This window comes from Epinephelus fuscoguttatus, linkage group LG2 (assembly GCF_011397635.1).
Source record: "Epinephelus fuscoguttatus linkage group LG2, E.fuscoguttatus.final_Chr_v1".
Classification (NCBI taxonomy): Eukaryota; Metazoa; Chordata; class Actinopteri; order Perciformes; family Serranidae; genus Epinephelus; species Epinephelus fuscoguttatus.
Genome location: NC_064753.1, coordinates 6,332,737 through 6,346,335, shown reverse-complemented (window position 1 = coordinate 6,346,335; position 13,599 = coordinate 6,332,737). Strand labels below are relative to the sequence as shown.

Below are 13,599 nucleotides of genomic sequence, written 5' to 3'. Positions count from 1 at the left end.
AAGCCAGACAAAGTGTTAAAAAAGGGCAAATTTATTTAAAGCACTTACATAGAAAAATATGATTGATTTGAATCAACAATAATAAATAGAGTGCCTGACTATCCCCAGGCCCTGTCGGTACAACAGTACAATCAATATCCAGTTTCACAATACAGCAAAGGCACTAGCATTTACCACAATCAACGACAAGTCAATGGAGGCGGCATGGATGGCAGCGGGGTGGGGGTGGGGGGTTAGGTCTCTTCCGTTCACACTCACTCTCCACCAAACAAACAGTCTGCGCCTCCATCACACATACCATCACTCATGTACACCACTTGCCAAATCTGACTTATTCTCTGTGGAAAATATACTAGATTGGAATCAATTCTTCCCGACTTGCCTTTTGTCCCAATGCAGGAGGGGGGGGGGGGGGGGGGGGGTGTCAAGAAAATAAATGAAGAATGTGGAGGACAAAATAATTCTTTAACACAAATGGTAGTGAGAAGAGTAGAGAGGAGATGACTGATTGAAAACAAAACTAAAATCCTGAGAGGCTATAATGTCACTAAAAGAATAAAGTGTGTCCTCTGCTGGAGGGAAAGACTCCTCTGGGGAGATTGAATATACACAGAACAATGTTTAAATCTGGCCAATAACTTATCAATCTTTGATCTGACAGCAGCTCTAGACAAAAAGGTGAGAATCACCAAAATCATAGTCAGTTAAGATGGTAATGTGTTGGTTGGCAGTGTTCGATGGTCAGACCAAGCAAACTACACTGCCATCCTTCAAAAAATGTATGTATATATAAAAACATACAATGAAATTACATAGATTAAAGTCCAACTGAAACTGGTTTACATGTTTTCCTTTGATTGTAGCATACAGATTTGCTCTGTAAATTACAAGTTTGGTGTTTGTGGGAAGGGGATCAGTATCCAAATTTGTACTTTTACATATGTGGTTTAATGGCCTCCTTGTTTGTCTGTATATTAGTTTGTGTGGTTATCTGCACTGTAGATTCAGAACTTCTTTGCACACAGCCCGTCAAAACTCCATTTGCATAAAACGGCAAGTGTGACCAACAGGCTTTGAACTGCAGCTAACATTAGCCTCCTAGCTAATGCCTCCTTTTTTGTAATCTCGTGTGATGTACGACCACCTGTTATTGTGAGATTTCAGATTAGTTGCTTAAGTTAATTAGTGCATAAACTGCAGTCTAAGCATTTAAAAAAAAACTTGCAGCAGATTCATAGTTTTGTCAGTTTAGACAAAAATTGTTATTTTTCTTGCTGTCTAGCCTTGGCTTGGAAAGTACAGTCTCCACAGGTCCATAATATTGGACCCAAATCCAGCATAGTTTCTAATCTTGAAGAATACTTCATCCTCCAAATGATCATTTGTATATCAGTGGCTTGCCTGTGTTGGTTGAATTTGTGAATAAAACTTTTGTTTTCCCCACATGACTCCATGGTGAACAAAGAATGCAAACCAGAAAATTCCTGATGAATTGGAGTAAAAGGGCCCACATCTTATACAAAACTATATCAGAATATCCATTTCAAAACACTGACACAACTTGTGCAGTATAATCCAAACAGGTTTTACGCTATGGCTGTTAAAATTCCAGAATTATGGCCATATAGAACAACTATTGGACATATGTTTTAAATAACCTACATTTAAACAGCAATAAAAGGAGTCAAAATTAATAACTTGAAAATAAGCTAAATGAAGAAGCGGTCTATTGAACAGAGTGACTAATCACAGGTTTAGTGGCAGACGCGAAGAGGGAAAAGCACTCAGTTTGCCAAGCATTATGTTTGCACTGAAAGTCGAAGTGCCCCAATATGTCAGTTGTTGAGCAGTCACCTAGCCGTTCATACCAGAAGCAAATTGTGAAAAGCCCCATTGGTCAACATTGGCACAGAAAGGAAGTGGGCGGGGCCTTTGAAAAATCGGCATGCAGCAATGTCCTCCAAGCCTGTTATTCATTGTCTGGTTCGCCATGGTGGTGTGAAGCGTATCTCTGGTCTGTTCTACCAGGAGACCCCTGGTGTGTTGGAGGTCTTCCTCAAGAATGTGATCCGTGAAGCCGTGAGCCTAACTATACCAGGAACTCTAAGAGGAGGACCGTGATCGCTGTGGATGTGGTGTATGTACTGAAGAGGCAGGGACGCATTCTGTATGGCCTGGACAAAAAGATATGTTGGTAATTAATATCCAATCTGGTCTGTTTATGATTGAGTTTTCTTGGTAACATATCATATAGGTCACACAATGTTTGGCTATTTAATATGCTATTAATTAATTTGGTATATTTCCCAATGGATATTTTGGCCATTGTTATTTTCATCTGCTGGACAACTACATGTGATACCGACCAAAAGCCACCATATGCTGTCTTACGTCAACTCAGAATCCAAGTCTCATACATCCAGTCATATATTCAGCACTTCCAAAACACATGCATTTTTGCTTAAACTGTAATATGTGAAACACTTCCGCAAAGCAGTCTCATACACGGGCAAGTAGTGTGCCTGTGCTGTTTATAGGAAAGTGATTTAAACAATTTAATTTATGGTTTGGGAAGTACTAAGCATATGACTGGATACAGGAGACTTGGATTACACTGCACAGGTTGTGCGCAAGTTTCTAAACTCATGTTTTGTTACAGTTCTGCAGTTGGACCCCTATGACATCAGTTCATGAAGAATGTTTTTTTTTTTGATTCATCGTTCACCGAGGGGGCATGTGGTTAAAACAAACACAAAACTTCACAAATTCAAAGTAACGTTGAGTTAGTCACTGATTTACAAATTATAATTTGGATGTGACGTATTCCTCTAAGTCTTATTCTTTCAATAATAAATGTGACCTGACTACAGAAAAGCACAAATTTGTCATTTCAGTTGGACTTTACAAGGTAAAAACAGAATTGTAGGTTAGGTGCTACAGTAGATGGCACATAGAGTATATCCAGTGAATCAGACACATTATAGATGTAATGGCAAAAACACACAAAAAAACCCCTAAAAAAAAAAAAAAGCTCCTGCTTTTCATTCGAGTGTAGCAGTTTAATTTCAGAGTTAACAGCTTCCTTAATAACAACTCACTGTAAGGTGGAAGTATTGGTCGTGTGAGTTGGTCCCTGTCAGTAATGATATATCTCTTATCATTAGTGGAGTTTTGCTTCTTTCAGAGGGATGAATGATGAAAAAAAAAAAACCTGACAAAATGACCATGTTCTCACTTGAAATCATGTAGTGCAACTCTTTACATGCAAGCAAATATATGATCAAGACAAAAGCGAGGATGACACTGACGACAATCAGTAAGCTTGGTGAAGACGAGCCACATGATGCAGCTGGATCATACTCACACACACATAAAAAGCACATCCCTGAAGCTCACAGAAAATCTGAAATTATTCGCCTGGGACAAGATGGATTCTTTCAAAGAGGTCAGAAAATATAGGAAGGAAAAATAAACTGATTCTTATGTATAGTCGTAATAAGAAACATTGTAAATGGTTGTTATTCATTGGTTCTGACTGACACTGAAAAAAAAAGAAAAGAAAAGAAAATATTAAATATCTCAGTAAATACCATGGAAAGTGATAAGGCTTAAATCTTTCCCCAGTTCGACTGGCCTCACAGACATGTTCCAAATGTAGTCTTCTCTTTTAAATGTTTCTCCAAAATGACACGGGTCCCGTCGTGTCCAGATATTCATGTGGACGGACTGTTTGACAGTGTGTCTTCTGGAAAAAGCCCTGATTGTCAAAACAAGTTGTAAGAATATGGTTGTTAATTCCCGGCCTTAAAGCTAGTCCCGTCATCATCCATGCTCATCCATGGCCCCTCTCAGTCCAGTTAATCCTGCCTCTAGGTAATCTACTGCCACTTACTCCAGTTGGTTGTCTCTGCGTCTTGTCCTCTTGTCACCTCGAGGTGGGGTCGACTGGAGAATTAATGCACAGGAGCCCAAGAATGTTCAAAAGGGCCATAAAGCTTTTCCGTCATTGTTTGCGCTGTGCTGCGATGCAGCCCGCAGTGCAGTGCTGCGTCAGTACATGTCCGAGCTCTCGGGCCTCGTCAGCTTAGAGGCTGCCGGTGTCGCTGGCGCGCAGCAGTTCTGGTCTTTAGATATTCCTCTGGGCGGTGAGGTACTTGAGAGCGGCTGAGCCGTACTTTCTGGACAGGTCCTGGTGAAACTCATCCTTCAGGGTGTTGAGACAGTTGCGGTAGCTGGAGCTGGAGCGAAACTTGGAGATGTCAAAGCTGGGAGCGTGGGGCATGTGGATCATGAAGGCATTGGGGAGGACCATCAGGTCGTACTCCTGAGGAAAAGCAAAACAAACTGATTGAGACAACAGAACATGAAATAATGAAAAACAATTTAGCTCACACCTTTTCTCATCTCTAACAAAGATTCAGCTTTCACAAACATTCATAAAGAGTTTACTTACTCCCACACAACTGAAAGGTTACTGAAACAAAATGTTATACACTGTTGCATTTCTCATCAGCTTCTTCAGGTTCTCCTCTAAACAAACCCCCACAGCTGTTTAACTTGAATTCCTACAACAGAACTTATCATTCTATCTCAAGGCCAAAACACACTGGCAACAAACGCTGTCCATCAAAAAATACGCGCCTATAATTTTCAACAACCTCACACCGGCGGCAGCTAGATGTGCGTCGGTACTCCTAGATGTGCCGCCCCGCAATACTTCATGCCACTATCCTTTATCCAGCCTCACCACCCCTGGAATTAAATGCGTTTTACACCCACTTGCTCTCTGCTTGTACATACCAGATTCTGTAGCAGCTCTTTTTCTCTGCTCCTGTGGCAGCTCAACCCCTTTTCCCGCAATTGATGCAAAGGGAAGTCTGCTGCTGTCTCATGTGTGACAAATAATGGATGACGAGAGACTCGTTGAGGTTGAGAAATATCCTGAGCTATAATTCACAACCCCGCCATTATAAAGACAATGGCCAAGAAGATATTGCCTGGTGAGTCATAGCTCTAGAGATCAGCTTTTATGCGAGAAATCAAGTTTAAATAGGGGCTGTCCACACATGATTTTAAGCCAACATAAATGTAGAGGAAGTACAGATCTTTCAGTAAAAGTAGTAAAAACTTTGTGTAGTTGTCTGTTGACGAGCTGCAGCGCGACGTGTCCAGTGTGTGGTAGGGGCGGCATGATATGATTTTCAGTATAACACCAATGACCTCAAAGCCACATGTATCAGAACACTTACTGTCTATGGCTGCTGTGTTAACTAAGTACAAAACTTTTCCATTAGCTAAAATATATATATATATATATTTATATATATATATATACAGTTTCTATTTGAGTGGCAGAACAAAGATAAGTCCAAGAAGTACACATCAGACTTATAACATTACATTACAAACTATCTAAAGTGTAGGAAACATTCCCACAGTAAACACATCCATACAGCTCACACTTAAGTTTCTGTGTAACAAAACCAAACAAACGCTGATCAGCCATGACATTAAATCCACTGACAGACAAAGAAAATCACAGTGATGCGCCATGCCACACCACAAAAACTGCTCAGGAGTGGTCTGAGGAACATGACAAAAAGCTCAAGGCATTGACCTGGCCTTCTAATTCTGTAGATCCCAATCTGATTGAGCTATCATAGGACATTCCAATACCCCAAAGGTCATGTGTCAATGCAGCGACAGGTCAGAGCCAAGTCAAATCCACCTCTGGGCTTCTGACCTGTTGAGGCATGGATACAGGACCTCTGGGGGTGAACTGCCGTGTCCTAGATCAGGGCGAAGATCCTTTAAGTCCTGTGGGTTGCTCGGTGGGGTATGGGCACGTCTCACAGTTGGTCGATCAGATTGGAAGCTGTGGAATTTAGAGGCCAGTCGAATTCTTGGGCTCTTTGTCACATTCCTAAGCTGGTGTACTTGATCTGCAGCAGTGTTTGGGTGGGTGGTGTGTGTCAAATGGCATCCACATAAATGCCAGGACTCAAGGTTTTCCAGCAGAGCACTGCATTGTATCAAGCTGATAAATGTTACTCACTTCATCTGTCAGTGGTTTCAATGTTGTGGGATATTTGTGTACATGCCACGTTTTAAGACACATGATGACTGGTTGAGAAGATAATGATTAATCACCACACATGCTCAGATTTTTATTCCACTTTGCCCAACAGTTTGGCACATAGCATAGACAATCACAATAAAATACCCACATCGACTTTGAGTGCCTGATGTGGTGCTGATCTTTTACATTTGTACTGTCAAAATCAAGCCTCACCCTCCCTATACAGCTATTAGACGTACCTGTGCGTCCAGCTCCAGGATATGTGACACCTTGTTCCAGCCAAAGCCTACAAAGCGCTGGTCATACTCTGGACAGTCCCGTCTCACCACAACGTAGGGCTCAAAGTCTGGCTCCCACTCCACCTTATATGGTGTGGTGGCTGTTCGCCATTTGGCATAGTTGGTAGGAGCGTGACCTTTAGGCCACACATGATACCTGGAGAGGCAGGAAGAGAAGGACACAGTTAAAGAGACAAACTGATGACATCATTGGCTGGCACAGTGTTTTTCAGTCCATTTATTTTTCCTCAGTCATCAAGCGGCTGTGACTCAGAGTTAGAGCGGGTTGATTCCCGGCTCCTCCAGTCTGCATGCTGAAGTATCCTTGAGCAAGATACTGAAGCCCAAGTTGCTCCTGATGGCTGTTCCATCGGTGTGTGAGTGACCTAAAAAAAAAACTGAGTAGCAGGTGGCACTTTGTATGGTAGCCTCGGCCACCAGTGTATGAATGTGTGTGTGAATGTGACTCGTAGTGTAAAAAGTGGTCAGATGACTAGAAAATCACTATACAAATGCAGGTCCATTTACCATTTACTGATATGTTGATTTAATGATATGTTTATGTTCAGGTACCTGAAGGTGTAGAGAGTCCCCATGTCCAGCATGGAGAGCAGTTCAGCTTTGGATTTGGGGAAGGACAGACGGTAACGAAGTGTCTCGAAAGCTGGAACCACCAGTGCCTTCTTAGTGTGAGCCATGTCCAGCTGCACCACAGACCTTCTGCATGGAGGAAACAGGACAGATGATTCACAGGTGAGACGCAGCTTACAAAGGCACAGTGTTCATACCAACGAACACAACTAAAACTGAACCATTCGAACTATGGACAAGTAAGAACACAGTATTCATGCCTTAAACTTCTGTAAATCGGGCAGAAGGGAATATATTTGTATCATGTTGAATACTATAAAACAAAATCAGAGTCAAAATTATCAGTTATATTTGTTTCTTATCACCAGGATGTATTCACTTTTTAAGTATTTTATCAAGAGGGAAAAACAACATTTAAAAAATATAATAATATAAATAAAAAATAGGAAAACTGGCATATTTTTCCTAAATAAAGCTTAAATGATTTTGAACAGAAGTAGTATCTGCTTTATTGTGACAAACATTTTCCATTTGGCAAATTAAGCAGATGTATATATTACTGAACACATGTAGTATATATTTTTAAATAATTTACTCATTATTATTATTATTATTATTATTATTATTATTATTATCATTAAAAGCTGAACTCCTTACATTACAGTCTAACATTACTGTACTTTCAGCTGCAAGTTAGCAGCTCATTTCAGCTAAGTTTGTGACCTGGAGCACATGGCTGGTCTTACCTGAGGTAATCGTAGAGACCGTACATCGGCAGGAAGTCTACATCAGTCAGAAACACGTACGGCGTGTTAGCATTCTTCAAGGCCACATTCCTCACTAGGTTTACGGGATAGAACTGGCCCTCTTTGTAGACGATGTGGTAGCCAACGTTCTTGCGGTTCTTGAGGACCTCAGAGGCCTGAGCGTAGCGAAGGAACTGCTGAGCCTCGGCATCGGACATGTAGAGCGCCAGGCTGATGGGGCCTTCCCAGTGTTTACAGATGGCCTCCAGCATCTGCAGCCTGCAAGTGGTACAGATACAGTCACAGGTGTTACTGAGGTAGATGGCTAGACTAGACTAACTTTATTCGTCCCAGAGGGAAATTCGTTTCCAGTAACTGTACATTCGATCCATCAGAAAAGATAACTTGACATGGTGTTAAGATTTCCATTTTGTGAATAGATGTTTTTTTTTTTTAATAAAATCAAAATGGAGGTCCTTGAAACCTTAACTGCTGTTTCCAGGTTTGAACTGTTAACCTTAGTCATGTTTTAACTGTGAGGTATCTAAAACCGTATTTAAAGTCATGTGACAGTAAAGCTGGTGGCTCTTAAAGTCAGAGTGCTGCAGAACTCAGTCTGACACCCTGAAGCTGTAAAATTATGTCCTCACTTCCAGCATTGACCTGCAGGTTTGTTTTTTTTTTAATTGAAATGCTAATCTTTACCTAGTTTATGAACAAAGTGCAACATGAGTCTGACCCAAGTCATTTTTAATTTCATTCCCGACATGCAACAACTAGATAGCTGCTTAAAATAGTCTTGTACCTGTCCATGGAGAGCTGGGCCACCAGCGTAATGTCAGTGTCGTCCTCGGTGGGCGTGTACTCGTACTGCAGGAAGTAGAGGTGCACTCGGTGAACAGTGAGTCGTTCCCGGCGGAAGTCGTAACACTGATCGTCCTCGTCCAGCTCCTCCAGAGCTGCCTGCAGCTGAGGAGACAGACAATACTGTTCAAAGCTCTGCGGAAGTCTTTTAAGGTAGCTCTTAGTGCACAAACATCCAAAGCAACAAGACATTTTGGTTCCTTTCCAAGAAGAGCTTTCCTTTGAGACAGAAAATCCTTTGATCATCACGTCCTGTTGCTTCAGACTAGACAAAGTGTATAATAGTTACTCCTCCTCAGTCCAGTTTTGGCACCCTAAACACATCATGACCAATTATACCAATTAAATTCATTTGGATTTTAAGATAGATTTGGCAAACCTGACAGAGAACTGTGTTTCATGGCAACCACAGTGCTGTGCAAGGGAAAATCTATCACCATCATTATTATCCTGCCAATGACACAAACACTATTGGCCAATAGATTGCTAGCAGATAATAATTACTCTCAAAAAACAATATTGGTCAGTCAGGCTCTATTTCAAACACGTGATAATATGATAGAGGAAACTTCAATATGTATCTGCTGACCGCACTTTGTGTGTGTGTGTGTGTGTGTGTGTGTGTGTGTCTGTGTGTGTGTGTGTGTGTGTCTCTCTCTAACCCGGACGCTCTCTGGACTGGCCTGACTCGGGCAGCCGAACAGCTCTCGCCTCAGCAGGTTTCCATCGTACTCCAGGAAGGTCAGGTAGAGGTTCCTGAAGAACTCCACATGTTTGTTCTTCACTCTGAGCTTCTTTGGAGAGTTCCAGTGGATCACCTGAAACCACAGCATTTTTACTCCACTACCTTTATCTGCATACACTTAACCTAGTGACTGAGTATCATGAGGAACTGAGCCAACTATCTGTTCCAGATAGTTGGCTAGTGTAAATGGTAAGCTTGGTCAAATCTGTTGAGATACTCTCTGCTGCAATGAAAATTTATTTTATTTATTTATTTTTTTACAAATCCTGACCTTCAATTATTACACTACGCACTAGGGTTGTCACGATACTAAAATTTCAAACTCGATATCGATACCCAGGAAAATATTCAATACTCGATACCATTTTCGATACAGCAGCAAAAAATTAAGAGGCATGTCATTTTTTAACTAAAGATCAGAACAGTAACATCAATGATAACAACAAAAAATCCCCCCATAATAAATAACAACCAGAAACAAGATCTGTCCATACAAATGTATTTATCTACAGCCCTGTTTATTTTCTGTGCTTCTGGTGAATGCTCTCATATTTTTGTTGCTGATCAAATAGAGTTGGTAGTTTAGGCTCAGGATGCTCCTGTTTCTACCTCACTATGTGATCAGAGAACCAGGGGTTACGGGAGAAACCAAACGTTTTTTCAGCTTCAATCTGTGACTTTACAGTTAACATAACTTTTCAGACACACATAATTGTGTTGTCCTGATAAACTAACATTGTCTATTAATGTTACAGACGGGCATGACTGATAAAGTTTTCTGCTTAGCTCCCACATTAACATTAGAAGTTATATTTTAGCTTGATGCTGACGCCAGCTGCTCAGCTGCTAGTGAGGGGAGGGGCTGTACCTGCCGCCTGCAGCGCGCTGTGTTCACTTCACTAAATATTTCCAAAGAGCGCTTTTTCCTTTATCATTTTTGACCAAAAGTGGCTGCTCTGATCCTCCTGCAGCCACGCTGGCCATATTACAGCAACAGAAATGTGTGCGTGTATGCACAGCGACGACAACAAGCCGGGTTGCAGCGAGGGCTCTGTGCCTGCCAGATGCTGCCTGCACAGCGTGTGTCCGTCGGACCCGTCGCACACACCCGGCAGGCGCTGAGGTGGCGTGCACTGTTAGTATCAATACTTTTGTAAATTAGTATTGTATCCGGATACAGCGTTTGAGTATCGATACTTTTCAGAGTATCGATACTTTTGACAACCCTAGGTACATGTTAACCCATCAACAATCTAAAGGCCCTGCAGACCCCCACAGTTGATTGTAGTTATTTTGGCTGATCAGACGTCTGCTCGAGTTGAGGTTGGGAAAACTATGCTGAGACTATGGTGGAGATTCACTGAGCTAATTAGAATGATAAAGCCTCAGTTGTACCTTCGCCTGGCTCCGTTCGTGGATTGTGTGCGCATGGCAACAGAGCACAAAGGCATTTATACATGGCGCATTCTCTGTTGCAGTATTTGCTGCAATAACAGGGGGCGGTAGAGAAAAAATACTACAGGAAGTAGTAGATGCAGGCAAAAAAAGTAGAAGTAGAAGCAAGTGGAAAACAATGTAAACAGCTATGATGGCGGATGGATTGCAGAGGAGGAGGAATTGCTAGTTTATGGCTTTCGACCAGACAAAAGCATGTAGCGAGATATCTGACCAGGGGATCACAGCCAGCTTGTGAAGCCAATGCGGGCTGTAGATGAAGAGATGCACTTCAGGCTCATATTCATCCATTCGAACTGAGTGACACTAGTGCGGCTTGCAAAAAGTTTCAAAATCCTGGAGGTGCGCGACCTTGTCGCCAGATGCACGAACCATGTGCACTCGCGACTGCGTCGAGCATAAGTAAGCCTTAAGGGTGGAACAAATCTATCAGGAGACCGAGGGACATGTCAGTCAAAGACAGTTTGTATGCAAACACACAGTGTTGAGAAGAGGTCTAATCAGCCAGAATAAGTGAAATCATGGGTGTATCATAGATGTACAGGATCCTCAACACTTCAGTATTCTTCACTGTCAGTTCTTTTACTTTTGATTCTTGAGTATATTTTGCTGCTAATTTGATGAAAATTAGTAAAGTTTTTAATGCAGGTCTTTTTATTTGGGATCAACCAAACTGATGTATTTATTTAGTCTTTTTAAGGGCTGATACCCATTATCAGTAATCAATGAAACCAACAACTGATATTTGGAACTGGTATACATTGCCAGTAAAAATGAAAATCATAAAACTTGGTTTAACTGCCTTTAAGCATATATTTAATTAAATGCTGCAAAAGAGAAACAGTATCTTTATAGAACACAAAAGAGCAATTGCACTTCCCATGCTGACATCTGATTTGGACATGTAGCAATGTGCCTTCCTCGGTGTTATTGAGTGTATTACACCCATACTTTGATCATGAAGCCCTATTTTCGGGTGTTATTCTCTGGTTTATCAGTAAAGTGTATGAACTACACTGCAGACTGGACTGTCTACAGTCCAACATGGGTTGAAGGCACACTAGTAGGTTGGCATAATATTCTTAGATGCATCACAATGCAGATGTGGACGATGCGGCATCGATTCACAAGTAAATTCATCTGTTTATTTTATTGTGGGTCATTACAAATACAGTTCACTAAGTTTTAAAAGTAGCAAGTAGTCCGCAGTGAGAAATAAAAAAAATCATGTAGGCCTCTAAAAATGAAAAATTTTGATGTACATAATTGAATCGTTACCCTCTGAATCGTAATTGCATAGAATCGCTGTCCGTGGCACGGCAGCCGTCAGTACTGGTAGGCTGTTACTCATGAAATGTAACCAATTACTTAATGTTTTGGGGGCGGGACACTGAATGAGGCTACAGAGTGGTGACTGCAGACAGAGGCAGGTGGTGGCATCAGAGCCACAGTAGCTCATTTTTCATTTCATTTATTTTATCAGCATAAGAAACAAAAATCTAGGCCCGTATTCACAAAGAATCCTAAGACTAAAAGTAGCTCTTAGTGACATCATTCTAATAAAAATCTTAGAATTCCTCGAATTCTAAGATTTTTATTAGAATTTTCCCTTGGTAAGAAAAAAGTTATTCACAAAGCATCTTAGGCCTTAAGAGAGCTCCTAAGGTGGAAAAACTTAAGAGGAGGACTTTTAAGAAGCCTAAGAGTGTCTTAAACAGAGAAGATGGTGGAAAGGCAGAGAGGAAGGAGAGATATTCTCCGTATATTGAACGACAGTGATTTAATAAGACGCTACCGGCTTGATCGTGCAGGGATAATGCTTGTGGTTGATCCCATTAGGGATGAGCTTACTTTTCCCACCCAGCGTAGTAACGCAATAACGCTCGCTTTGGATTGCAGCACGTACCAGCGCTTCTCGCACTCATCGCTCGTGCGTAAAAGGAGAGGGAACGACGCATTGATTTGTCGGACAATGCGCTCCCAAGTCTGCTTCTTCCCTTGTGCCGTGATCCCGGGACCGAATTTCCCTCTTAAAACTCCTTTATTCTCCTCCACGAGCTGTGCAAACAGCAGGCACTGCTCTTCTGTCCAGTTTGGCTTTCTCATTCTTTTTTTCTCCATTTCGTTCGTTGTTTTGGTCATTCTGCCAAATCAAACCGCTTTTTACAAGGAGGCCAGCAATCACAGTAATTGCTGACAGCTGAGTCTGCGTCCATCATTAATATCAAATAGATTAAGTAGTAAAATTACCAGCATGGCGAGTAAACATAGCAATAAGCAAATCAATATAATAATCGGCATGTGAATGAGGTAGCCTACGTTCAAACATTTTTAAGATGTGTAAAAATTAATTTCATTTTGCTGAATTTCATCATCATGACATAAAATTATTTTCACGATTACACATTTCTTAATACAGTCTAAGTTCATACGTCACAGGACACGTGGAATATTAGAGAATTCCAAGATTTTCTGTCTAGGGTTAATTTGCCGGAATTATCTGGGCCAGTTGGGGAGGAGCTAGGGGGACCCATCACCTTAGGAGAGGTCTGACAAGCCATTAAAGACCTTGCTGCTGGGAAATCTCCGGGGGGTGATGGGCTCCCCACAGACAGATCTGCTGGCTCCAAAGCTTCTCACTGTATTTCAGGATGCGTTCCAGAGGGGAAGTCTACCAGAAAGTATGCAAGATGCAATAATAACACTAATTCACAAAAAGGGTAAAGACCCACTAATGTGTGGGAGTTATAGGCCAGTGTCCTTGATAAACGTGGACGCAAAGATCCTCACTAAGATTTTAGCGACAAGCCTAGAGAGGTACCTACCAACACTGATCCACCC

General features: G+C 41.5%; 1 protein-coding gene across 4 annotated transcripts in view; it reads right to left on the bottom strand.

Moving 5' to 3' along the window:
• Nucleotides 1-1,165: 1,165 nt before the first annotated feature.
• large2 (LARGE xylosyl- and glucuronyltransferase 2) overlaps nt 1,166-13,599 on the bottom strand; it is a 133,759-nt gene continuing 121,325 nt past the window's right edge. For all 4 annotated transcript variants that reach the window (XM_049596542.1, XM_049596560.1, XM_049596551.1 and 1 more), the window contains 6 exons: nt 9,221-9,376; nt 8,500-8,663; nt 7,695-7,973; nt 6,931-7,077; nt 6,319-6,514; nt 1,166-4,324 (listed from right to left, as the gene is read on the bottom strand). In XM_049596542.1, the coding sequence (XP_049452499.1) occupies nt 4,127-4,324; nt 6,319-6,514; nt 6,931-7,077; nt 7,695-7,973; nt 8,500-8,663; nt 9,221-9,376 (1,140 nt within the window). In that variant the 3' untranslated portion in view covers nt 1,166-4,126. The remainder of the gene's footprint in view (nt 4,325-6,318; nt 6,515-6,930; nt 7,078-7,694; nt 7,974-8,499; nt 8,664-9,220; nt 9,377-13,599) is intronic.